Raw genomic sequence first — 27555 nt, 5'->3', positions numbered from 1 at the left:
AGTATAACTTTGTGTCTGTCACCTAAATCCTTCCAGTATATTTAATTAAACCCCAATTGTCATAGAACCTTTCTTTTGAACTCCACTTTTTTTTTTTTTTTTTTTTGATGCAGGGAGATGTAACTGTGTCAACCAATTTAGAAAGAACCCCCAGCATTTTGTTAAATGACATTTCATCCATAAATAATAAAATGTCTAAGAAATATTTTTAAATCTAGTTTTTAAAATAAAATCTTTGTAATTGTGAGTATGAACCTAAAAGGATCAAAGGTAGAAGTTTGGAAATTATTAACAATAAGTAAAAAGCAAAATAAAAACTGCTTTGTAACTAAGTTATAGAGCAGGGACATCAGGGAAGAAGGCTTCAGAATATGAATTAAATGGCATGGTATGTTGATCTAAATGTTTATTAGGTGTTCTAACCACCCATCTTTCTTCTCATAGTTATTCTTAGAACTTAAGTTTTCATAACTAGTTCCTGTGGTACCCTTAAATCACTAGAAGTGGTAGATCCTCTAGGCCAGTGATTTTCAACTGCCTGGGGGACATTTGCAAGTGTGTGGAAGAGTTCTGATTGCTACAAGACTTGGGAGTGGAGGCCAGGTATGCCACCTACTTTGCTATGCAAGAAACATTCAGGACAATGAAAAATTGCCCTGCCCAATGCGCTATCAGAGCCTTTCATTGAGAAACAGGGCTTAAGCCAGCCTACTTTAAGATGCTGTTTCTGTTCTTCCATTCTGGGGTGCAGCCACTCTTTGATTTGTCCCTCTGAGCTCTTAATGTCTTCGTTGGTACATGACCTCATTTATTTCCAGGTCCCCTTTTGATCTGTACTGTTGATTTTCACTATGTAGCAAGTTAACTTTGTTGTTACTGTTTATGAAAACCTCACATTATCACTGTAGATAATTCAGGTCCAAGTATAAAAGCTATTTGTAGTGTGTTCAAATCTCAATACCCAGAGATAACCATTTTAATGTTTTGGTTAATTCTTTTCTAGAATAGAAATGTCTTTACCTAAATACATAAACTTTTGAGAATGGGATGATACTATACAAACATGGTACTCTCCGTGCTGTTTTGTATTTACTCAGCAGTAAGTTGGTGCCTTTCAGGCTGGTGAGTGTTACCTTAGATGATTCCCAAAAGAATTAAAACCATAATGAATAGTGAAGTTGAACATTTCTGTGATTATTGGCTTTTTTTTTTTATTTCATTAATTATAGTATACTTTTATTAATGCACTGGTGAGCTCTATGCTAGAATAGTCGTCAGTGAGTTTTGGTTCTTGCCAAACTCCTATGTGACTTTTATTAGTTAATCCAGTGCACCCTCTTCAGTTTTTAGTGCCTCCCTGGCAGCACTGTCGGCCCTGCTGTTATTCTCGAAATGTTTTACTTTCTTGCCTTACGTGAGAGCGTTTGGACTCCCTCCTACCTCTCTAGATGCCACTTGTTACCTGACTCCTAGGTTTCCATTCTTATCCGCCCACATGTATTGTAAGTTATTGGTACACTTTGCATTGATGATCTCAAGTCTTCATTTACCATCCCTATGATGACGATCACCAAATTTATATCTGTAGCCTTGATTTCACTCCTACACGCCACGTACATCCACAACAGGGTTGGGCAGAACGTTTGGTATAACTTATGAGCACAGGCAGTACAACCCCAGATGTCTACCGAGGCCAGACCTATGCTGTTATAAATAAAGTGAGCCAAATGCGTTCTTTTTATATAAACACTGTTTACTTACGGAGTATGTAAGAATTTTCCTCACACCCACAACAATATCTACCTTCTCCCACTGTTCTTGAAACAGCAGCCATCTTGGTTTTCAGTTGTGCCCTTTGAAGAGTAGACAGAAGTACTATTTTACTTTTCTTTTACTTCTAAGGAAAAGAACAGGATCGCCAAAAATTTTAGAAATGACAGTTAATACTTGGGCCCAATATCAAGGAACAAAATTTTAAATGTGAGCTGTAAGTAATATTATTAATGTGTAACAAATGTTTTGTTTTGTGAAAGAATGCAATTTTTAAATCTTACCTCAAGAGAAAAGACTGTAATTTCAAAATCAGACTCTTTAGTTATGTAACTTCTATCAGATAGGAATCATTAGCCCAGAGTTTTTAGCAGATTATCATCTTAATAAAATTTTGTTCTAGGTGGTTGTATTCATAACAAAGGGCTAATTAAATCTTGTGCATAAATTAATTACAAGAGAATAGAGTCCTGAAGAAGTTGATTTTTCTAAAAACTAATTTACTTATAGAACTGTATGCTGGAGTCTGGAAAAAAAGTTGGCTGTGTGTAGCCCACTTCATCCAAAGATCTGAATCAGCCTTAAATCAAGGCAGTTACACACTAAAATAAATAAAGTGGCTGGTACAAGTAAATGGTATACAAATATTTGTTGAGTGTAGGATAGATATTAATCTAACTTGGCTTTCTCAAACCTTCTACCCTAATTATGATGAAGTAAAATCAGAAAACAAAAACTCGTAGTGTTCTGACCCTGCTCTTCTGATGAACCAATGAACTTTGCAGTGGACACCATTGAAACGTACAGGAGGAGCCTTTGAATGAGGAAAGTTGAGTCACAGAAGACAGGCCTTCTTTTGTTCTAATCCACTTATTCCATGCTACTGTATAAGCCACAGGGTAAAAAGATGAGAGAGAACAAAAATACATGCTTTCCTAGCCAATGTACCTGCTGGGTGATCAAATACAAATGGCAGGGAGTCAGAGTGTATGCTGTTCAACCCTGTGTGGGTAACTGGGTTGGTGGAAGAGGGACAGTTTCCACACCTACCGAAGTAGAAACCAACAAGATCTACTGTAAAAGCCAGGTCCGGTCAGCTCCTGTGTTGGTGAACTGCAGTCCAGCAAAATATTATCAAGCCTGGAAAGTGAGCCATGTCCTGATGTGGGAAACATTAGGAACTGCATTGAGGATAATTAAATTAAATTCACTGAATAAATGTTACTGTTTAGCCTCCATGGTTAAGGATGTACTTTGGAAAGAACGAGACTTACAGTGATAGGATCTTGTGAAGGCAAGTGTGTAGAACATCAGTCTCATACACGATGATAGGAGAAAATTGAACAACCAATTTGCATTATATTAGAAATGTAATCAAATCATAGGAAGACGTATGCATCTTTTATAAGTAAATTTGTTTTTAGAAGAGTCAGCTCCTCCAGGAGTCTATTTTCATGCAATTAATTTATGCACAAGATTTAATTAGTCCTTTGGAATAAATACAATCACCTGGAACAAAATTTTATTAAGATAATAATCTTCTAAAAACTCTGTGTGTCTCCACATGCACATCATTCTATGAACGTTTATCTGACGTCTGCTTTTATTGTTTTCCTTGCTGTGCAGGAATCGATCCGTTCTGCAGATGTTCTTCTGATTTTAGTATTGTCCTAATGGTAATTACCTTTCTCTTTTCAGCCCCTGGAGGAACACGCATAGATGATGGTGACAAGACAAAGATGACCAACCACTGTGTGTTTTCAGCAAATGAAGATCATGAAACCATCCGAAACTATGCTCAGGTAGAGCCTGTCCTTGAGAGATTCTTGTGCTGGAAGGGAACTGTTTGAACAGGATTTAAAAATAATATTAGGTTTAGAAATTCTACAGGCCACTTTTTAAATAGGAGTATTAGATAGCTCTTAAACATGAAAAGATACTCAATTGCATTCATAATAAGACAGTGGGCATTGAAACTTAATGAAGGTAGAGTGTTTGTTTGTTTGTTTGTTTTTGCCTCTCACGTGTAAGAGAAGCAGGGAATTGGAGCCTCACATGGTTTCTGGTGGGAGTATAAATTATTCCAACCTTTTAGGGAGAGCAGTTTGGCACAGTCTTTCAAAACTAAAACTTCACATCCCGTTTGACCCAGCAATTCTACTTTGAGGACTTCATCCTACATGCTTACACGTGTGTGAAATGACACCAACAGTGGCAGCTATTATAGTGTTGCCTGTAATGATAGCAAAGAAAGAAAACAATATATGAGTCAATCCATGGAATACTAATTAAATGAAATTTGATAACTCATATTAATAGGCTTGCATGTGGCTGTTCAAAAGAAAGAGTCAAGAAGATACTCGTAGTACATAGAACCTCTAAAGGATTCATATCTAGATTAAATGAAGAACTTTGTAAGTCAACTAGGAAAGGACAAGCAAACTATCAGGAAGAGACTTCCAGGAGTTTCAAAGAAGAGGAAACACAATTCTCTCTCCCCGCCCTCCTCACCCCGAAAAACAGAGGAAGACGTATTCAAACTCATTCGTAACTAGGGAAATTTCAATTAAATTCATGAGATACACTTTTGCATTTGTTAGATTGGTGAAAATTAAGACGTATCTAAGCCCTGGTGAAGGTCAGGAAGTGGTGGTAGTGTAACATGGACGTTACTTAGTAGTCCTAGTAGACATCGCCTTCTCTTTTTTAATTATTATTATTTTTTTAATTGAAGTACAGTCAGTTACAATGTGTCAATTTCTGGTGTACAGCACAATGTCCCAGTAATGCATTTACATACATATATTCGTTTTCATATCACCTTTTTTTTTTAATTGACATACAGTTGGGCTTACAATGTTGTGTTAGTTTCTGGTGTACAGCATAGTGATTCAGTTACTTTTCATATTCTTTTTCATTACAGGCTATTACAAGGCACTGAATGTAGTTCTCTGTGCTATACAGTAGGACCTTGTTGTTGATCTATTTTATTTTTAGTAGTTAGCGTCTGCAAATCCCAAATTCTCAATTTATCCCTCCACCCCCAGGACTCCCCTGGTAACCATAAGTTTGTTTTCTATGTCTGTGAGTCTGTCTCTCTTTTGTAAATAAGTTCATTTGTGTCCTTTTTTAAATTCCACATATAAGTGATATCATATGGTATTTTTCTCTGTCTGACTTATTTCACTTAGTATGACAATCTCCAGGTCCATCCAGGTTGCTGGAAATGGCATTATTTTACCTTCTAAAGCTGCATATATATGTGCTGTGACTAACCAGCTTAGGACTGGTGTGTTCTTATTCTGATTCTTCCACTGACTTCTTGAAAGTCAGTTGTTATTCCCAATTACACCATGAACACAAGTCCTAGGTCAACAAGTCTTCTTGTTTTACACAGTTTCATTATATACATGAAAAAGGCCATATGAATCCCTGGCAGCTCAGTGATTGAATTTCAGATGCTAGCAACTATCTTTACTTTACTAAAATGTGTAAGACATGCTAAGCTGAGTAATTTGGGATAAATGGCCATTAAGAATTTAAACTTCAAAAAATTATTTTAACCTCATGGTATTTTAGTAAAGCTATTTCTTTCCCTTTTTTTATATTTAAGATATGCATAACAGATTAAAAACTAAGGAAATATTTTTAAATGGACCAAAAGGTTAAGCACATGAGATTCAGTGGGCCATGTTCTAACCTGTCCTCTCTGAATCTCTGCTTCTACTCTGTATGTCAACGGCCATAAACATTTTTGGAAGATAAACACTGAAGCAGATATATTCAATTCAAAAGTTATTCTTTTTAAAATTCTAACTCACCTTTTGGTATATTAGATACGTGTGGTTCACTAGCAATCAGAATTTCTAAGTTCTGTTCCTGCTCTGATACTTAGTAGCACTCATTGAGTCTGCCAAATAATGAAGTTAATGCATGCCTTACCTTTGTCAGAGACTTTTTGTTAAGATTAAATTAATGCGGGGGGGTGGGGGAGTATAGCTCAGTGGTAGAGCATGTGCTTAGCATGCACGAAGTCCTGGATTCAATCCCCAGTAACTCCGTTAAAATAAATAAATAAACCTACTAAAAAAGGTTAAATTAATGCAAGAACAAGGTGTATTATTTGCTATTTGAGTCCCATTGGGAAGGAAAGATAAGAAGGCCTGGAAGAAAAGTCAGCACTCTACTCTGCAGTGCCCTTAAACTTTAAAAGATCTATATGGACTTCGCCTCTTTGTTATATCTATAAACAGGATAGTTTCTTTTTACTTACACTTTTGTTTTTCATATGGAAAATATATATTTGAAAGACCTTTTGACACATTGTTCCTGAATTTATCAAAAATTATTGTGTACTGATAGACTGACAGATAAACTTGAGGTAGTCAGGGAGAGAGAAATGAACTAAAACATGGTATTTGAGTGGAAATTAATTTTATAAGCTTTTGGTTCAGTGGAGAGTACTTTTGTAGTATAATGATTTTTTATTTCATATGTAGACATTACCTGTGGGGATCTGGATAATCATTCTTGGATAAGGAGAATTCTTTTTCCTGATAATAATCACATTAAGGAGCATGTGAGTGCGAATATAAGTTAGAAATCAAATTTGTAGGATTTCAGTACAATTTATTCTTTTCCCTTCTTGTGTATCAGTTCCCTGCTTGGGTCATTTTTCTTTCCTCCTAAGGCGCAGCACTATAGTTTTTACTCTTGGACTCCATCTTGATCGCCTGAGCTATAAACACAGAGGAAGTTTTAGGTGAGAGTATATCACGTGGGTATAAGACAAAGGAGTTAGATTCAGACATTGTTTTAAAAATATTGAAATAATATTTGAAAATCCCCATCTAAATAGGAAGACTGTGTTAGTGTCTTCAGGCTGCCATAACAAAATACCACAGACTAGGCGGCTTAAACAACAGGATTTTATTTACAGTTTGGGAGGCTGGGAAATCCAAGATCAAGGTGCCAGTGGATTTGGTTCTTGGTGAGGTCTCTCTCCCTGGCTCTTGTAAGGCCATCAGTCCTATCAGATTAGGGCCCTGCCCTTATGGCCTCATTTAACTACCTCTTCAAGTCCCTACCTGCAAATACAGTCACGTTGGGGGGTTAGGGCTTCAACATACGACTTTCAGGGGAACACAAGCATTCAGTCCATAACAAACATCATTCACTTAAAAAACAAAAAATAAAAACAGTCCAGAATTCCACTGATACAGCTGCAGACTCTGCTTGAGAATTCTAACTGGATTGTGGGGACCAGTAATCTTTCTTGCTCATCTGCTGAAAACATGTTTGTGTTCACCTGGAGTATAATCTCCCCTGAACTCCGATCTCCTCTCCATCAGATCCATTATCTAAGTGATTATGTCTGTAATCCCCTTCATTTCAGTTATTTTCCACCCCTGCCTCACACAATTTTAAAATTACATTCATTTTATTTTCATGAAAGTTGTTTTTGGTTTCTTACCTGTTACATTCTTGAATGAGTTTGTTTTATTCTCCAAGTGCATTTTGATCCTCTTTTTTCCCTGAGGTCATAATTACTCCTTTGAAATGCTTATAGCTCTCATATCACAGTATAAGCATGTTTAACTACACATTTTTATTAGTGTAGACCCATGTTGTGGTTTGCGTGAGTTTCTACGCCTTCCCCTGTTGCCTTTTAAAATTGTTTCCATAATACTGACTGGCTCTCTTTTACATTTAGGTCTTCAATAAACTCATCAGGAGATATAAGTATTTGGAAAAGGCGTTTGAGGATGAAATGAAAAAGGTAAGAATTCAAATGTAATGCTTTATTTGCTTAAAAGTTGAAATGAAGAGGGACAAAAATTTTACTTATACAGTGATAGTCCAGAAGTATCCTGGACATTGTTAAGTTTTTAGTAAATGTTTGTTAAATGAAGGGGTGAGTGTAACTGATCATTAGCTAATAGCTGTAGGAAGGCATACATGATTAGCATAGGATTTTTCCTTCATATTTAATGAAGCACAGCATACTTTGTTCAAAGAAATAGTTTTATAGAATATATAATTAGTTAAAGCTTGTGAAAGAGCATAGCACAGCAGCTAATAGTAAAATTCTTTCATTTTAGAAGATGCAGTTTAGCGAAGGGGATAGAAACACGTCTTTGGAAATAGTGTCTAGGTTTCAATCTCAGTGATTTTTTCCATCAATAAAGTAGCTGCAATAACAGTACATACTTTACGGTTGTTGTAGGAATAAATGAAATAAGCTATGAGGTACTTAACACAGTAACTGGCATCTAATGTAGCCAAGAAAACAATAGCACCTTATTAAAGAAGCCCTCTTTTCAGTAATTACAACGTGTTCCTTCTTCTAATTTGCAACTCCTCTGTGTTTATATATAGCAGTCGCCGCACTAACTTATTACAGATTTCTGTGCTGCTTTGCCACCATTTCTGATTTTAGATATCTGCCTAAATTATAAACCAAAGGAATAAAGGAATCATATACTTTGTTACTTACTTTGTTGATTTGCAGCATCTACTTTGCTGTTTGCCTACTTGCTTCCCTTTGTTCAGAATATATAATGAAGAACATTTTACCAGTAAAATCATTTTTTTTTAAATTTACATTCTCCATGACCCAACTTTCACACTTAAAAGAATCCTTCAGCATGGATACATACAACTGTACGTATAAAGATGTTCATCACAGTATTGAGAAATAACCTAAATGTTTGTGGTGGGAGATGGGTTAATTTATGATCTCTATGCAGTGGGATCCTGTGCAGTCATTCAAAGAATGAGGCATAGCCACATGAATTCATAAGGAAAAATGTCCATAAAAAATTGTCAATTGAAAAAGCAACCATTTGGTAGTAGTTTAACCATAGGCAAGTTACTTCTTTGTGCCTCAGATTTCTTTGTTTTAAAGTGCGGATCAAAACTGTTAAGACTCTCTGCTCCACTCAACAAGTTTGAGCTATTATCAATGTATAATTGAGTAAAAACATATGTATGTACATGTAATTATTTATAATATGTAGACATATATAAGTGCATTTAAAAATCTGGAAGGGCACACATCAAACCGTTAAAAATGTTAATTCCAAGGAAGTAGGATTTAAGAGATTATTCACATTTTTGTATTACTCTGTTACTAGATTTTGTTCTATTAACCTGTATTTCTTTTTTTTTTAATGACATTTAAATGGAAAAAAATGTGATCCCTTATATGTCCGATGCTTAGAAAATAACAAGTACTTGATTAAAATAGAAGGATAGATATGACCCCAAAAGGAATGTTACAGCATTCAAAGAAATTAAACATCTAAACGCTGTGTCTAACATTGCTCATGTTTTACTTTTCTCAGCTCATTTGAACCTTGAAAATTTTCTCAATTGTTTCATTTAATGAATTTATTTCATTTGAGATAAAAATGACTTATTTTTCAGTATACTCATTTTTTAAAGAAAATTCTGCTGTAGTATATGCAGCATCTGATTTTAATGTTGATTAGTATAACTGAGCAATATGGATATTAATTTTAAGAAAAAATAGAACTTTTGCACCATTTCATTATAATTGAGTATTTTTAACGAATATATTAACATGATTAAACAAGTCATTAATATTTTTATATTAGGGGCTATTTTTCATTATTTATTTATTTTTATAATAAGAAGACTGGTATCTATGGTTTTGTCAGTTTTTTTACCCCATTCCAGGGGCTCCCTGGAGCTTTAACCATTTGATGCCTCATTCCCTCGCTACCTCTTTTCTTGTGAAGTTAGAAAGTAATTTTTTTTTAATAACAAAGACTTTAATGGACATAAATTAGGAGTGAAATGGGCCAGCTTGATTCCAGTTCTGCCACCTACTCATCATATAAATATTTGGAGACCCTCATAGCCTCTCTGTAATGCAGTGTTGGGGGTGTTCATTAATATTGCCCTACCCTCCATGCAGCGCTAATGGAATTTCATTGGCCCTCAAGCACTGAATAATCCTATATTGATGCCAGTGACTTTTCATTGGTGCAAAGTAATGAAAAATCAGCAGGGCTCCAATAGTGATATTGGGCCCTGGGGAATCTCAGTAACATGCCTAAGGTCTGTTGAAACAGAGAAGGTAGCCATGGAGTACAGTCAAAGCACAAGGTGGAAGAGGGTTAGGAAGGAGAAGGGCAAGTTCTGCAAGACTGCATACTCTTAGAATTCAAAGTGGGAAGTGGGGTATAATCCCCTTCGCTTTGGCAACCCTTCAACCTTCCTGGGGTTGCTACATTTTCAGTTTTCTGACTGTTGGGAAAAGAGAATGGGGGCATGGGGACCCAGAAGGACCCACACAGCTTCATGATCCTCTTGCTGCCCCTCCAACATTGTTCTTCCCAACTCACAGCAGAGGCCTCTTCTCTGCGTGGATCATTTCTTTATCTCACATCCTCCATTACCTCATCACCAGGACTGGTGGTAAAATGTATGATCCAAGAAATACAAATTTGAACCTCATTATTTTAAAAGGGGCACCAAGAACTTAGAAAACCCCGTGTTCACTCAGCAGTCTTGTTTTAAAGGGTGCTACGTGCTGTGAGCTCAGAGAAATACATGCTGAATGTCAAAACTTATTGAGTCTTTCCTATTTTTCTGTTTGTTGGTTTTGCTATCATAGACCCAAAGAAAATGGGTGGATGTAGACTGAGGGGAGAGTGTATGCAAAGAAGTGAAAAAACTATGAAAGGGTCATAGTCTATTTCAGAAAACGTGCTCATTATGTGATATTTAACCCTTGATCATGTACAAAGTCAAATGTAAATTATTTATGTGACCTATATACACTGTTCTCCAAATGCCTCTTTTCCTCCCCACGAATGTTACCTACAGCTATGTATAAGTGAACTTGGAAGAAAGGAACTCTGCCTGATAAAGTCCCTTTCTGCAGCATCCAGTTTATCATTGAACATATAGATGTGTTTCCAGTGAATAATAAGTATGCTCCATATGACTTAGTTGTCATGTGCGATCCAGCCGTGGAGGGACATTCTGTGTTATTTTCCTGCATGAGTCCTTTGCTTTATAGACATGGTTTCTTTTGTTTGACCCACAGCTTCTCCTCTTCCTTAAAGCCTTTTCCGAAACAGAGCAGACAAAGTTGGCAATGCTGTCGGGGATCCTGCTAGGTAACGGCACCCTTCCTGCTACCATCCTCACCAGTCTCTTCACTGATAGCCTCGTCAAAGAAGGTATTTCCTCTTGTAGTTTCTTACCTGTCCCATGTCAGAAGAGAAAAGCCAAAGAGAGTTAGAAAAATACCAGTACTTCTGAGTGTCCTCTACTGCCCGCCCGACCTCTATGTAGAAGACTGTGTGTGTGTGTGTTCAAACAATAAGAGGATTGTACATGTTTATTGTAGGAAATCAGAAGAGAAAATATGCATACCTGTACAAAGACAAATAAAGAATAATAATAAACCAGAGTTTTTCGGGTAAGCCTCGGTGCCTAAGTCAAATACCCTGAAATTGACCTGATCCAAACCATTTCTCTCCATCCACATAGATGATTGCTGGCGTATTTTGTTGGGACAGTGCTTCATTGTGCAGGACTCTTTTGTGCTTTGTGGGACATTTAACCTTTTTGCCCTCAGACACAAAATGCCAGCCTAAAACACCCGCCTCCAACTTCATAGAATAGCCAAAAATGCCCCTTCATATTCCCAAACACCTTCCCCCTCAAACTATTGTTTATTTCCCTTGTTGGGGTCATTCTTCTGCACTGTTTGCTCTCAAGATCTTGTGCTCAGATGTTCAGTTTGATCACATTTTAAAGATATTCCTTATGTGTGTTTTAAAAATCCAGACAACTGCATTAATTTCATTGTAATTTTAAGGCATTAAGAGTTTGATAGGCATACATGCAAGTTACTGGGTTATAGAACTAAAACAAAAGTGGGCTTTTTTCTTGGAGGAGGATAATGATATTCAAGTTATTATACAACACAAAACAAAGAGTTATTTTTTCCTTAAAAATAAATTTAAAGAGCTTTTGTGAAAACATCTGTTTCTTCTTAGAACTTGGTTTTACTCCTACAGCAGTGAAGTCCCAGCTTCATTCATGCCTGCAATGAAATGAGTTATAGCTGAGAAAAGAATAATAAATTGAGAGTCAATATTATTTAGAGATTCTCTCTAGTTTTCAGCTTCAGATGCCTCAGGTTTAATGCCGTTTCAGACTCCCTAATTGTTACTCATGTATTGTTAATATTGTAACACTTTGAAGTATCTTCCTGAAGAGAATTCATGAATAGAGACTGCTTCCACCAACAATAGTGAAGCCTTCAATTCAGAAAAATCAGTTTAATATTTCAGCTACTCCTTAACTCTTCATTAAATAATTTAGAAGTTTGGAGTGTTCTCAGAAAAGTTGTCTACTAGGTGTCTGATTATTTATATTTAGAAGTAAATCCTATGATAAATACAGAAATGTAACTGAGTGGATTCCTGATTAATAGAGCTATTTTTAAAATCTCTTTAATATATATCCAGAAAAGATTTCAGCTTGAAACAGCACTGACATTTTTATAGCTTAACTCATGAATATTTTAGAAAGCTTTTTACAAAGAGTAAAACTGTAAAGTAAATGATGCGTGTTCGGATATAGCTTTATTTATTTATGCCTGTCACGACTGATGTTCTTTCGCTGGTCTCATTTATCAGCAAATTAGTTGACATGTTGACATTTCAGTTTTATGTCTCATGATTTATTTGTTGTACCTCAGAGTCACTGTTTTAAACCTGAGATACTGGTGAACTGTAGGGTGAAATAAAGGCAAAACACTAGAAAATAGTTGGCTTTGAATCTGTTTTTGACCAAGGTAAAAATATATTAATAAATAATTTTAATTGGTTGGAATTAGGGAGTCAAACTTTGAAAAGTATTTTAACTTTTTTCTTTTCATGAAAATGTTCTCTTGTTGAGTAATGAATAGTATGGTGCCTAGAGAGAGCTTTCCATTTTTCCTCTGTACCAGATCAAGTCTTTGAGTAATTTAGTCATTTGAGGATACCTCATGGGAAATACTGCCTTGTACACCATCACAAGTGGTTTTTCTTAGGTTTACTCTCTCTCTCTCTCTCTCTTTTTTCACAGGCATTGCAGCCTCATTTGCTGTCAAGCTTTTTAAAGCTTGGATGGCAGAAAAAGATGCCAACTCTGTTACCTCCTCTTTGAGAAAAGCCAACTTAGACAAGAGGCTGCTTGTAAGTGTTGTCTAGACAAAGGGTTGTGTATTTCATGCTTCTCCTGTGTGATGTAGTAACACACAACTGGAATGCCTGGGTCTCCGTCTAATTGAAACCTGGTTCCTTTTATTTCTGTGTTATTGGCAGGTAGAAACTAATTCCATTGTAATCTTTGTTGCATAAATAAATGCAATGCTAAAATTATGGAGTCATAGGTGATACAGAGACTTTCAAATTTGAAAGTTTGTTTACATAGTGTTAACATTTCTCAGAATTCACTTTCTTTTGCAATTAATAACTATAGAAATTTAAAGCTTTAATATGAAATTTAAAGTTATATCAATCTCATCCGATTAGACATTTGTGATTATCTTGGGTTCGTAGCTGAATCACACTTAATCTGAAATACAGGTTAGTTAACAGAATAAAAGTTTAAACGAGATTTATTGTTTATACCAAGATTCCTTAGACATACTTAGATATTTAAGAAAGCAAACAAGTTAATTGTAGGTAATTTGAAGCTCCCATTATCATGATTGCTTGATTATATTTTTACTTCTTATCTTTGTATTTTTCAAAGAAAATCAAGAAAAAAATATTTTGTCCTTGCAACTTCTATCTACTCTCTATAATTTCTTTCTACTGAAAGCAACACCTGTATGGATGACAGAGATTTCTCCAAGTAAAATTGTTTTTACAATTTGAGGACAAAGTCTAAAGTTAAGACACCCCGACCATCTTCTCTTTACCTCATCTTTTATCTGTTTTCTCTTCCATTGTCTGCCCACAGGATAATTCTAAGTCATAAACATTTGCATTTTCAATAACTTAAAATTCCTTTATCTCTTGAAAGTTTACCTTAAAACAGACCTATTTGCATCTTGGAAGTCTTTAGACTATGATAAAGAAGAAAAATTAAGTCTAGATTCTTACTAATTTCTGCCACTGATAATAATTTTCATCCAGGGTGTACTTATTAAGGGCTTGCTTAGTGGCATGCCCAGTCGTCGAAACTGTTCAGACAGGACAGAAAAGTTACCTGCCTTCATGAAACCTACTCTCTAGCAACTTAGAGTATACAGAAGTCACCAAAGACTAGTGAAAAGGTTGCCGATGAGGTGATGGAGGTTTGTAACTGGGTAGAATTTTTCTAACAAATGCAAACTATGTTCCAAGTTAGTAAATGTCATGATATGATTTATACTGATTTCATCTCAGTTAAATCTGAATAATTTTCAATATATTATATATCATTCATAAGTACTGTGGATATTGTTCATAAATAAACCACCACTAACGTATTCAGTGACATATTACTCTGAACATAACTTTTGATCAGACTTTGCAGTCACAGTTTTCCTAAATTGAATATCGAATGAATGATAGAGTAATTACTGACTTTGGGGTCCCATACCTGTGTCCTTAAACATTTCTGGCTATCCAGTGTGGGTCTAGCTGCTTCACTTCATTGAGACTTGGTTTATTTTTCTATAAAAATTTCTACTTTACACAGTTATGAGCAAAATGCCCACCACATCTTCACTATTAGAAGAAACTTGAAATTAAATTAGTTCCCTGCCCCCCCAAATTTGGAAGACCTCTTGAGTGATAGAACAAATATCAGTGACAGAATTTCATTCAGCTCTGAAATGTTTACTTTAATGTGAATGTGCGTTGGATAGCTGCTCCCGCCAGCTCTGCTGTGACATTTTGAAACTCATGACTCAACAAGGCAAATTATAGGATGATGATATAGAGAATATTGAAATTTGAGCCATGACATAGAAGCCATCTGGCTATTTCCCTATTCTTGGTGGCAGACTTGTCACAGATCTTTTTTCTGAGATTTTAATTGGAACCACATAGCCATTTTGTGTGTGTGTGTGTGTGTGTGTATATGTATGTATGTATGTATGTGTGTGTATGTGTGTGTGTGTGTGTGTGTGTGTGTATGCCAATCTAACCATCACAAAAGTTTGGGTCTATTTTGTAGACTCTGCAGCAGTCTGAAAAATGCTGAGAGCTTTGAAAATTGCCTTACTTTCTTAGTTGGGTATTGGAGTCATACAGGATTAGAGCATGACTAAGTGTCACTGAGACTCTGCCAAGCTGTGTAAGGTAAAATGGAAATGAGGTAAAAATATGAGAGCAGCCATGGTGTGTTGCTCTTTTTAAAGATTTCCAACAGAATTATGTAATAAATTGAAGAGTTTAGATTCAATCTTGCAGTGAACTTAATTTAGAGCCACCATCATGAACAGATGTAACAAAAATTCTCTAGCTCTGAAGCTAGTCTTTTTGGATAACAGCAGCATTTTCTCAGAATGTGAATATAGAGGTCCTTGAGATGATAATAGTCAATGTTGTTTTTCTAATATTTTCTCAGATCATCTCAGTATTATTAAAACTGGCTTTTGTCTGTTAACTCAATTAAGAAAATATGTGATTGATGATTTCGGTTTTATCTTGTCAGTTTGAAACAATCCGAATATTATTCAGAGTTATCTTATTTGTGTTTAATTTAGCTGTGTATTTATACATGCTACACTGTGATAAAAGTAAAAGAAAAAGGTAAATATGAGTGAAACTAGTTTAAGTAAGTTGCTTAGCATTTTTTATTCTCTTTCTTTGTAAAATTGCCTATTTTGAAAGGTGCTTAGCAAATGCTCGAGAAACCCAAGATTTATTCTTTTGAAAATCAATCCTTATCCTTTTCTTCCAAATAGGTGTTCTAAGTACTATTTTTATAGTGAAAATCTTGTTCTTTATGCTTGCTGAAATTTGAGTAGCTTGTTGTATAAAAGTCTCTCTTCTTTTCTCTCTCAGGAACTCTTTCCAGTTAATAGACAGAGCGTGGATCATTTCGCTAAATATTTCACTGACGCAGGTCTGAAGGAGCTTTCTGACTTCCTCCGAGTCCAGCAGTCCCTGGGCACCAGGAAGGAACTGCAGAAGGAGCTCCAGGAGCGTCTTTCTCAGGAATGCCCCATCAAGGAGGTGGGGACCACAGGCTCATCCCTGTGAAACACACCAGCAAGGAGAAGAGCATAGACTGTGCTGCGCAGGCTTTACCTCCGTTAAGGAGACCTCCCTTTGTTTATTGCTGTGAACTTGGTGCCCTTGTTCATATCGTTTAAATTAGCTCGAAGTCTTGATTCATCATCCTCCAGGATGTTCCAGAAATTAATGGTTATATCCACACAAGTGACTTCTACACGGTTGCTAGGACTGTCTGTCGAAATATTTCATCTGTCAAATACTATCCACTATCAGTATACCACATTTTATGGTGGTTTTTCCACTTTATTGCAGATTATATAATATGGTTAAGTATTGGGTTAAAATATATAGGTTTTGGGTTTTTTGTTTGTTTTGTTTTTAAGACAAAAAAAGGGTTGATTTTGCAGTTGGGCCAGTGGCTTGTTGGATCCCACTCATAATAGCTGTATGTCCCCATAAAGTAAATAGTACATTTTGGTATAGCTATAGATCATATGCCTATGACTGTATCTTTTTTTAAAGTCGTGCCTGAAGAAAACTTCCTATTTGAACTTTAAAAACTTTTACATGATAATTAAAAATTGCATTAAGGTCCTTTCCTTTTGCTGCTTGCTCTCACCGCCCCCTCTCCACCCTGCATGCTCTCAGCCTTGTGATTTCAGGCTGGCCAGTTCCACACTGATGCTGTCCAGCAGGTGGAGGTGTTGGTCCTAAGTCTCATGGCATTAAAGTCAGCCGTATATTCAATAACCTTTCTCCAAGCAAAGAACTTGAACATGATTTTTCCCTGGGGGGAAAAAAAAGCAAACCGAAATAACACTGTGATATTTTTAGGCCCAGAGATGTCACCTTTCTTTGCAGCCTTCCCCAGCCAGCCGGGAGACTGGGACTTCTCAGTTCCTTCTGTTCTCAAGGGCTGCTTAACCCACTGCTGACTCCTCTGCAGCCCAGGCTAGCAGGAAAGAAAGCAATGTACGTCACTAAAAAAAGGAAGGGAGAACAACTGTGAGCTGATACAAAGTAGTATCCTTGAGATAAATTATGGTTTTTAATCACTTCTGAGGCCCTAATCTCTATTTGTGATTTTTATTTCAAAAGGAGAAAGATTTTTCCAAACAAATTTGATATAAAATACATTTTAGGACAATTTTATTCCATACCATCAGACTTTAGGATAAATTTGCCTATTTAAAAATAATTCTGAGGGGAAAACAGCCTGCTGAGTGTTGCTGCGTTGATACGTATCCTTTGAAAAAATTGTCTTTGCGCTGGACAGTTTATTTTCATGGGGCATGAGGATCATAGGAAGTGATAATTGAAGAATGAATTGTAGACTGTGCCTTGTACAGCCCAAGACATTTTTCATCCAGAGATTTAAAGCTGAGGGTCAGAGATAAAAAAAAATTCACAGTTCTGTCGCTTTCCCTAAACTGGCTTAAATAATTCCACCCCTTCTGGTCTCAAAGGGGTGCCTGCCTGTAAAAAAAAAAACCCTAAGAAGTCAAGATTCCCTCTGATTTCCTATTATCTAGTAGCTCCAGGCCAGAGCTAAGCCTATTAATTTTTGGACTAAAAATAAATCTGCTTGGAGAACAAGTCATTGTAGTTTTTCTCCCTCTTGCAGCCTCAGTATACACCAGGAAGGAAGGAACTGAGCAGAGTATTTGTCTGCCCCAAACCTTTCACTGACCAGGCACAGTGAGAGAGGGGGGAGCCCCCCATCTGCCTGTTATTCTCTGACCCCCTTTTCTGTGAAATGTTAGGTGGTGCTCTACGTGAAGGAAGAGATGAAGAGGAATGATCTTCCGGAAACAGCAGTGATTGGACTTCTGTGGACCTGTATAATGAATGCCGTGGAATGGAACAAGAAGGAAGAACTCGTTGCAGAGCAAGCCCTCAAGCACCTGAAGGTACGGGGTCCCAGTGGGGAGCAGTCCTGACAGGATGCCCTATGGGTTCCAACCGCAGTTCACCCAGACCCAGACCCAGCATATGTCTCCTAATGTTTTTCTTTTAAAATTTGCCACTACCTAAAATGTTTCTAATGTAAGAGCTTAGGAAATCTCTAAGGGTAAGTTCTTACCAAAAACAATGTCAGAAAAGCCACAGAATATTCAGCGTTGAAAGTTAAAGAGAAACACGATGTGATCATATTGATTTTCCTTCTGTTCCCCATGACAGAAGTTCTTGATGAATATTCTTAGTCCTTAATGAAGTAAACCACAAATGGGTATTAGAATTTGAACAGTATCTAAGTGGTGGAAGAAATGAACTGATTGTGTAAATTGTAAATTCATGTGTAGGGATGCATATGTTTTTGCTTTTATTGCCTTCTCCCTATAAAACCACATTTGGCCATTGGAGGACTTAGAGCCTGCCTTCAGGGCTTACACTTGAACTGGGATATCTAAGACTAGCTAATGTAAACCAGGTAGGGTGTGAATTAAAGATAAGTCTCAGTGTTGAGAACAGAGCAGTAAGTAAACTCTGCAGGTGGAGTTGGTGAGGAAAGGCTCAGAGGAGGAGATGAGTGTTGAGCTGAGTAGGTCTGAGAGAAAACAATAGTTGTACACCAGCATCTGGAAGCCATGGTCATCTAGGACAAAGGATAAAATATGAACAAAACCATAAAGATGACATATGAGGGAGTCTGGGTTGTCCAGGGAAGGAGACCCCCCACTCTTCCAATGGCAGAACCACACTGCCCAGCAGCCCTAAGAACTTTGCTCCTTGTCTCATTTTCATAATATGCATTAGTAGACATAGTAGCATGTCAGTTATCATTAACATAGTCAGAATTTCATATTTTGTCTCTTTTAGTGAGTACTGTCAGAGAAATCTGATAAGGTGGTGGGATTAAAAAATTCGCTTTGATTGGACACCATAATATAATCAGATAATCCTAAAAGTGAATGTTTTCTAAGCAAATCTCCAGATTACTGTTGTGATTCAAGTGGGGTCAGTCCTGTGCCTCGCATGAAAGTTAACGCTTCACTCCCCACGTCTGTTCTAGCAATACGCTCCACTCCTGGCTGTGTTCAGCTCCCAAGGCCAATCAGAGCTGATCCTTCTCCAGAAGGTGCAAGAATACTGTTATGACAACATCCATTTCATGAAAGCCTTTCAGAAGATCGTGGTTCTTTTTTACAAAGGTATCTCTCCATGTTCTGCCACTGTGTTTCTGTGTTTTGTTGAAGCTCTTTGAGGGCTGGAGTCAGGGGTGAGGGAGAGGGACGCATGGGTTCATGCTAACCTTCGCATGTTTTAGTGAGGTGGCCATACTACGTAGAGAGAGGAGGTGCCAACGGGGCCTCGAGACCCAGCTTGATTAGGCCCCTGTGAACCTCTCATTGGTGAAGCCTGTAATTTTGGTGGGGAAGAAGGGTAGAAAAGACTATAGTTACAAAAAGTAAGATCTGTTTTTGAATTGGAAGGATTAGATCTAACAACAGTGGTTACCAAATGTTTACATTTAGTTTGTTCAGTCCTTTTCAGCTACCATAAAACTGATTTTAAAATTACTGAAATAGTGGGGAGGGTATAGCTCAGAGGCAGAGCACATGCTTAGCATGCATGAGGTCCTGGGTTCAATCCCCAGTACCTCCATTAAAAGAAAAGAAAAGAAAAGAAAAAAGATTACTGAAATAATCAGCTTTTTACATTGTGTTTTAGTTGTTTGGTCCAGCCATTCTCCTGTTTTCCAAGGAAATGGCTATTTTTAGATTCACATTTACTGTCTTTTCATTGTATTTATAAGGATTAGGTTTCCATGACAACTGGCACTGCCAGCTTATTAAAAATGAATGCCGTTAGGATTTTCACTGATCTCCATCTCTGTACATAACAGTGTATATAAAATGATCCCAGACTATTCATTGGTCCAGATTTATATAGTTTTATGAGGGAAGAAAAGGAGGCCTTAAGAAATGATATATAATGTTTATTAGACGTTACTGAAATCTTAAATGGCGTAACACAGAAAAAAAACTAAAGTATAAATTAATACCAGCCGTATTTCTTTCCTTTTTGATATGTTCTTACATTTATCTATTTTGAATGACAATTTGAGCATTTAGAATGTAAAATGTCATCATTCTACATTCATTGATTGATAGCTATTTTACAAATGTTTAATAGCCCTTCACAAAGAGTTTTAATTGGCCATCTAGACTCTTCAACTGCGTACATCTTGCCTGCAATCTTTGGGTAATATGTTACGTTCTCAGCACTAAGATTCGGTACAATTCTTATACCGATAGGAGAATGTGATGACTGACAAGTCCCATTTGAAGTTCAGTAATAGGTGTTTTTCACTGGCTGGATCTGAATTAGGCCCTGTTGGCTGTGGTCATGAGATAGCAATGTCCTAAAACTAAGGCTTACATTGATACCCAAGGTGACCCATCAGAACAAAACCTACAGGTCCAATTGCCAACCGACTTGTGGTACCCAGCAGCCAAGAAGGAGAAGCAGGGCCTACCCCACCAGTGGCTGTTCTGGCCACACAGGTCACAGCTGGCTCCATTTGAAACCAGCAGAGAGGCCTGTGGGATGGGTTTCATATTTGCTTCATGAGTGGTCAATATTTTCTACTACAGAAAAGCAAACTTTATAAACTAGCAGCCTGAGCACACAATTTCTTTTCTTGTTGTTTAATAGCTATCCCAAACTACCAGGGTCTCTTTCCAAATCTGTTTTTTTTTTTTTTTAACCTGGGACATAGTTGTTTGAGCCTTGTCTGCAGCAACACTTTATTTCACTGTAATACTTCATTCAAAATTAAATAAACTACTTTTTATCAATCATGGCATTTAGGCGGCATATAAGCAACTATTAAAATCCTTCAGATTTCTCATTTTAATCATTAATGTCGACATCCTTCCCCATTATACTTTTTGTAACAACTACTAATAGCTAGCAAAACTGGCTGCTTTGAGTTATTTCCTATTCTTCAGCCCTAAGTGCTAAGGAACCTGAAATTACAAAATCACCAAGAAATGTGCACCATGAAGTAAAAAAAAAAAGACACATTAGCCCTTCCTTAAGCCATTGATTAATAACTAGGTGGTCAGTTTTAAAATAGATTATTTAAGTTGGTAAGTTCTGTGGCAAGTTTGAGCAGGCCCAAGGGAACACAAGAAAGTAAGTGTCAACATCAGTTTTATTCTGGCTTAGTTATTTTGGGAAATGAAATCAGGAAACGTTTACAAATGGAAATCTAAACTATGGCACTGAAAAGTTAAAACTAAATGTCATTTTCTAGGTAATTTCATAATTTTCAACAAAATTACACACACACAAACACACACACACACAATCTGTTTTTCTGTATAGAATAATTGCATTTTTTTCTCTTGAGAATGCGAAATCCCCAGGGAATGGTGATTCCACAACCACAATGAGAGAGTTACTGTGTTTACCTTCTTATCTTCTTTGAATAGCAGCTTTTACTTGGAGCTTTTTTCATCCGACAAACCCTGGTGCACCAGGAGACATATATTTCATTTGTTTTCATAGGGATTTTTAGATGCTCTTATTCTGTATTTCGTACGCCTGGGAAGACTTGAGGAACTGCATGTGTTAAAGCACTGCTTTCCCAGTGCTAGTGTGCCTGTGAATCATCTGGAGAGCTTGTTAAAACACAGGTTCCCCACGGATTCTCATTCAGTGGGTCCAGCATTGGGCCCACAAGTTTGCATTATAATGCATTTCCAGGTGATGCTGTGACTTGCTTCCAGACTGCTTGTCTAAAGGATACTGAATGCCAGAAGTGACAAATCCCATGAACTATAGTGATAATAATATAGTTAAGATTATACTCGGCATTAATTCCATGTACACATACACATTTTACAAATATCAAATAGTGTCTTGTTTGCGTCTTCTGTCTAGTGATGTGGATCCCTTTTATTTGTTGTAAGGAACATCTTGCTTTAAAGCAGGTTTTAAAAGATGTAATGAAATTATTTCTCCTTTTCCATTTTAATGTCTCTATCTCTATTACATACACCCACTTTTCCTATATTCCCAGAACTTAAGGATACCAGAAACGGAGGATGTGATGTCCCATGGCCCCTTTGAAAACCTAATTACTTAAATGAATGCCATTATTAAAAGATTTTTAGTAAGATTTTTTAACACTTTGTAACTTTAAAAAAAGTGGAATAAAAATGAATAAACTTTAAATAATGCTTTTCAGCAGTGAAAGAAAAAAGTGGTTATTGATCATTTAGTGAAGATTTATTTTCTGTATTAAAATCTAGATTTGTATGTTTCTAAGGCAATAAGGAAAAACTGTAAATCCCTCACTACTTTTCAAATATCACATTGTTCACTTTCTAAAACAGTTTTTCTTCCTTTCTTCCTAAAGTTAAGTACCATATGCTCAGCATGTAGGTCTGAAAAATATAAAACTACCTGTCCGTATTTCTATCACGGCTTTTATTGTTTGCACATATTTCTTAGGTTAAATTCTCTTCCTCATGCACATTTTTCTAAGGTTCTTATTCTCATTCTAAAAAAAGTTTAGTGGCCTTCTCACTGTATAGCCCCAACATTCTAAAGGTAAATTATTTTTGACTTATGTCCCTGTGTGACACCTCTAATAAAAGTACTGAATTTCTTAAGTTCCAAGTGACATAATTTTCAATTTAAATATTTAAATAACTAACATTACCCAAAGCTTTGCAATTCTCAAACCATTTTTCCAATATGGTTTCTTTGACCCTTATAAAAACTCAAATTTTAAATGCTAGCCCTACAATTGAGACATATTTGCTTTTTTCTCATTAAGTTAATCAGTCTGTGCATTATACATTTATTGAATGCTGCATGCATTCTAGATGGTGAGTCTTAAGGTTAAATGCTGGGAATGAGATGATGAACTATTAAGTAGCCCCTGACTTCCTGAATTTCAGAGCGTAGAATTAAATCAAGAATTGTAAGCATATCATCACCATGTCATTGGCTAAAATAAGGTTTGTACAGATAGATGGGGATGAGAGGTGGAGCAATGACAGAGGAAGTTGAAGCTGATTTGGAGAAGGAAAAGGGAAGGCTCTCAAGGGACACAAGTATTTGACAAGATATGACGAAGTTGGCCGAATAGAAGGGAGAGAAATGTATTGGAATCTGAGGGCGCTCTGTGCAATTATATAATGCCTTCCTTTCCTACTATGCTGTTACCAGTACTCCCTCCACATTCCTAGTGAGCATTTCTGGGAGCTCCCACTAAACATTTTGTCATCTTTGTCTCCCAGTTTTAATGAACTCCTCTTCCTACTTTTCCTTAATGGGAAACAAAAGTTCTTTCTCTTCTTCATTTGTCAAGAAGTTCCTTTTTAGATGAGGCTTTTCACAAGACGAAAGTTGAGTTTCTTAAAATTTTTGGTGTTCATGTGTTGCCTCCAAGTTGCCGTCTATAGTTACCTCTGTCTTCTCTATGTTATTTATTCCCCTAGTACTAGAAATTTGGTATGTATTACTCAGTTAGGTTCTTCTGAGAACTCAGCTCTGCAGTTTGTCTCATTTTCAGTGGACTTCAGCGGACTGTCGATCCGATAAGTTTTACCCATCATGTAGGGCCCTTTGCACAAGCACTGTCACTGACCAAAGATTCTGATAGCTGCATGGCCTCTGTTGGCCTCTGTGGGGCAATAAAACACAGGAATGAGACCTCAACCTTCAGAAAAATAACCTGAGACAAACAGTATCACTAAACTACACTGGGCATCGCCTTTCCAGCCTATACCTTGTATCGTAACGTGATTCACTAAGGTGAGGAGAAAACCTAGAACTTCCCTTTACTTGTTCAATTTTATTTTGTTTTATAACATTAACAATAATAGTTACATAGTACATGCATATAGTTTATAAACCAAAAAAATGTATGTCTGTTGGATGTACATACTCAAAATTGTCTTGCTGATAGAGGAGCATAGTCAAAAAACAGTTAGGAAATGACAGGTCTAAATCACAGGCATCTTAAAGGTGTCCTAAAAAACAAACTATATAAAAGAGACTTTTAAAATCCACGTTTGCGCTAATTAGTGTTCCTGAAAATTTTCTGCAAAGCAGTCTTACACAGTAACAAGGCACTTCCTTGGGCTGTGAACCATCTGCTCCTCATCTCTATGAAAACTGGGCTTTGCTGGCAAGAAGGTGGGGAAGTTCTTTCATCACTGTGAGTGGAGAGTGTGGAGCTGGAAACAGAAGAAACGAAAAGACTAGAAGCTGAGAGTAATTTTTTAGGGCTTCTGATTATAATTTTTATGTCTACTTCTTACAAATGAATAAATCCAGACTTCCTTTTTCCTTTGGAAAATGTAGTGTATTTAATGATAAAAATAAACAAATTAAACAAGTTTTATATTTTCTAAAACCAATCATGTGCATTTTTAGTCAGTTCAATCTCTTCAGCTGAAGTCAAGAGCCAATTATTAGTTTAAAAAAAACAAGCTTTTTTGTTATGAAAATATCCGTGATGTTTTGAATGAAAACAGTATCAAATCATTTCTCTTGTTTTCATAAGTTTTAAAGTTATATTTTTAACTGCAAAAACATGAGCAGAATGATTTATCAGCATTTACAATGGATTGGGCTGGCATTGGGGACAATAATAAATCATTTTTATCTTTTTTTCCATCTCATTTTCCACTCCGAAATCCCCAAAGGCAACCCATTAGAACCCTGGCCAAGTCTGTAGGCTGTTGTTTTCATATTCCTCTTCCTGTTCTTCACATTAAATATTCTAAATTAATGGTAACTTGAGGGTATAAAGGCATATTTATGGAATTTAGAATTTTAGATAATAGTAGAAAACACTTGTTAAAAAAAGTCTATAAGAAGTCTATCTAACACATCTCTGTTTTTCTCTTGATGGTGTACAAGGAAAACATTACTCCTTGCGATTTAGATATTATGCTATGGGAAAATAAATTAATGACTTAGGAATAGAGTAAGTGTAGAACTTTGGATTGTGTGTCTATTGGTTCCATGATATACCCAGGAAGCTCCTCTTTAATTAACTGTTAATATTGGTTTTGCATCCTCTCTACATTTTTTTTATTTGCCCTTTTTTTTCTCCTACAGTAAACCCCCTTAAAAGACCGGTCATTTGAGGTTGCTGCTTAATCAAGATGTGTTTGAAGTTGGCAGGACACAGAGTGTTCTGAAATGCTGGAATTGCTGATTCATTGGCAAAATTACAGTATAACTCAGTTTCCTACCAGCAAATTAGCACTGTAAGAGATGTCCCAGTCCCAGTACTGACTTGCGTCCAGGCTTGCATTATATCATGCCTGATGAGATATATAGATCACCGTCATCACTGTTGACTCCCTTAACTCCCAAAATACTCAGGGCACTGGGCCATATGGAAATGAACTTGGTTCCTGTCTTCTGATGAGTTTCAACATGAGTTTCTTTTGTAACGGAGCTTTAATGTTTGAAGTGATTACTTTCTATTAAACTATAAGACATGAAGTTGCTTTAAACCACGATCTCTATGTAGTAACTTCGAAATCTTTGATCTGACGTTGCAGCTGACGTGCTGAGTGAGGAAGTGATACTGAAATGGTATAAAGAAGCACATGTTGCCAAAGGCAAAAGTGTTTTTCTTGACCAGATGAAGAAATTTGTCGAGTGGTTACAAAACGCAGAAGAAGGTATGATTCCGTTTGCTAAATTGGTGGCCATTTAGCAAATACCTTCTCATTAAAATTCAAGATAGCTCCCTCTTCCACAGAATTTTCTTGGCTTTCCTAAAACTGAAGTTCCTAGGGTGTCTTCCCTATCAAACATTTTGCCCACGTCTTAGCCTTCCTTTCTGAATCGAGGCAGTGAATATTTCTGCATGGTAAACAAAACAGACAAAACAAAACCTCTTAAATTATCCATCCTTATGGGGGACAAGGAGGAAGAAATAATTGGCAGATGTGAAAGGGGGAAGAAATACATTTAGTTTAATCATACTTCTAGAATTATATAGGTTTTTATAGCACCTTTATCAGTTGACTGGTGGTTAAAGTGGGAAAACAGTAATGGATGAGACTTAATCCAACTAAGCATGAAAAGTTTATTTTAGATGATGCAGAAAAATAAAAGTAGTTACAGTCTCCAGTAATATTCATGAGCAAGTTGCATTTTTAGAAAGGCGCGTTTCATTTAAAAGCGAAGAGGAGTGGGAGGGTATAGCTCTGTGGTAGAGTGTGTGCTTAGCATGCACAAGGTCCTGGGTTCAATCCCCAGTGCTTCCATTAAAATGAATGAAGGAATGAATGAGCCTAATTACTGTTACAAAAAAATAGGCAGAAAAAAGCAAAAGTTTGCTGTCTGCCCTCCTGTGCCTCTCTTGCAAAAGTGTCTTTTTGGGGTCGGGGTAGGAGGTGGGGGAAATAGATTAAAAACTCTATCATGACCTTATTTAAAGGAATCTCAGAAGACACAACCTGGCTTTTCTGTTTTTTCTCTCCTAGAGTCTGAATCGGAAGGTGAAGAGAATTAGATGGCGCAAGAAACACAACACCTAGGTCACCACACAACACTCTTACTGGGAATGCTGAACCATTTGAGGAGAGAAACTTGGCTTCTGTTTTCACAAAGGAGAGAAAAAAATAGGATAGGTTTCCCTTGTGCCGAGGGGAAGATGGTTTTTGTTTTTGTTTTGTTTTTAAATGGAGCCCTGAGGCAGTCAGCTATTATACTTGGGACTCTACCTCTCACTCACTATGCGCTAACTTAAAGCCATTCAACAGGGAGTCACGTAGGTTTCTGAAATTAAATACTCCCGACTCCTCTTTTTTAGCTGTATTTTTCAGGTACTGTGTGGTGAACGCCCCACTGGTGTCTATTACAGGGCCACTTTGGTAGTTGTGTATCTGCTCGTGTATGTGATTTGACAAACCAGTTTTTTAAAATAAATGGCTTTTTAAAAATCTGGGCTTACATTTTCAGAGCTGTTCTTTGCTTACTGTCCATGACTTGTACAGATGACTTTCCCCTGTTTGACTTGTCATGCCCATCCAAAATGCTGAATGGTTCTGGTCTGTGAAAGCAACTCGGTTCTTCTAATCGTAAGTAATGCCTTTCACTTCATAGTGAAAATAGAAGTCAACTCCAAAACTATGCATATTAGCACTAATACCATGGGATGATATTACCAGTAATAGTTATTTTCCATGTGTGAGAATGTCATTTTCATTATCCAGGAAATAAGAAGGACAGAATAACTGTAGCCAATAATGATTGGAAGTCATAGCACAAGGGGCTTTTCAGCCCCTTGGAAGTGACTCGCATACCCCTGGGTGCACATTTATATTTTTTTCCTAAAACTGTTCTACTGAGAAATGTTCCTCTTTCATTTGATTGATTTTCCTTTCCAGTCTTCCTGGCACAATTGCCCTTCTCCTATTTTATTAAAAAAAAAAAAAAAAAAGTTATTAACTCATCTATCCCAAAAAGGTACACTGCCCTGGAGATGAAAACCACATGGTGCTAAACAAAGACAATTCTAGAATGTGTTGCCTTCTGGGATAGTCCCTTGAGAGAAAAGCAGGAAACTGAAGGGGAGTTATGA

General features: G+C 36.7%; 1 protein-coding gene and 1 long non-coding RNA gene across 4 annotated transcripts in view; both read left to right on the top strand.

Annotated features, from left to right (window-relative positions):
* The window catches only part of BZW2 (basic leucine zipper and W2 domains 2), a 51123-nt gene extending 24207 nt beyond the window's left edge, over positions 1 to 26916 (top strand). For all 3 annotated transcript variants that reach the window (XM_032483898.1, XM_032483897.1, XM_006191635.3), the window contains exons 4-12: positions 3469 to 3572; positions 7484 to 7549; positions 10850 to 10985; positions 12889 to 12998; positions 15807 to 15977; positions 17744 to 17890; positions 18994 to 19132; positions 25523 to 25645; positions 26456 to 26916. In XM_032483898.1, coding sequence (XP_032339789.1) covers positions 3469 to 3572; positions 7484 to 7549; positions 10850 to 10985; positions 12889 to 12998; positions 15807 to 15977; positions 17744 to 17890; positions 18994 to 19132; positions 25523 to 25645; positions 26456 to 26484 — 1025 coding nt within the window. In that variant the 3' untranslated portion in view covers positions 26485 to 26916. The remainder of the gene's footprint in view (positions 1 to 3468; positions 3573 to 7483; positions 7550 to 10849; positions 10986 to 12888; positions 12999 to 15806; positions 15978 to 17743; positions 17891 to 18993; positions 19133 to 25522; positions 25646 to 26455) is intronic.
* LOC116664945 lies at positions 4924 to 6955 on the top strand. The gene is made up of 2 exons (XR_004321500.1): positions 4924 to 6349; positions 6461 to 6955. It is a non-coding gene; the product is annotated as an uncharacterized LOC116664945 (long non-coding RNA).
* Positions 26917 to 27555: the final 639 nt, after the last annotated feature.

Source organism: Camelus ferus, chromosome 7 (genome assembly GCF_009834535.1).
Source record: "Camelus ferus isolate YT-003-E chromosome 7, BCGSAC_Cfer_1.0, whole genome shotgun sequence".
NCBI lineage: Eukaryota > Metazoa > Chordata > Mammalia > Artiodactyla > Camelidae > Camelus > Camelus ferus.
This window is presented reverse-complemented; position numbering and strand designations above follow the sequence as displayed.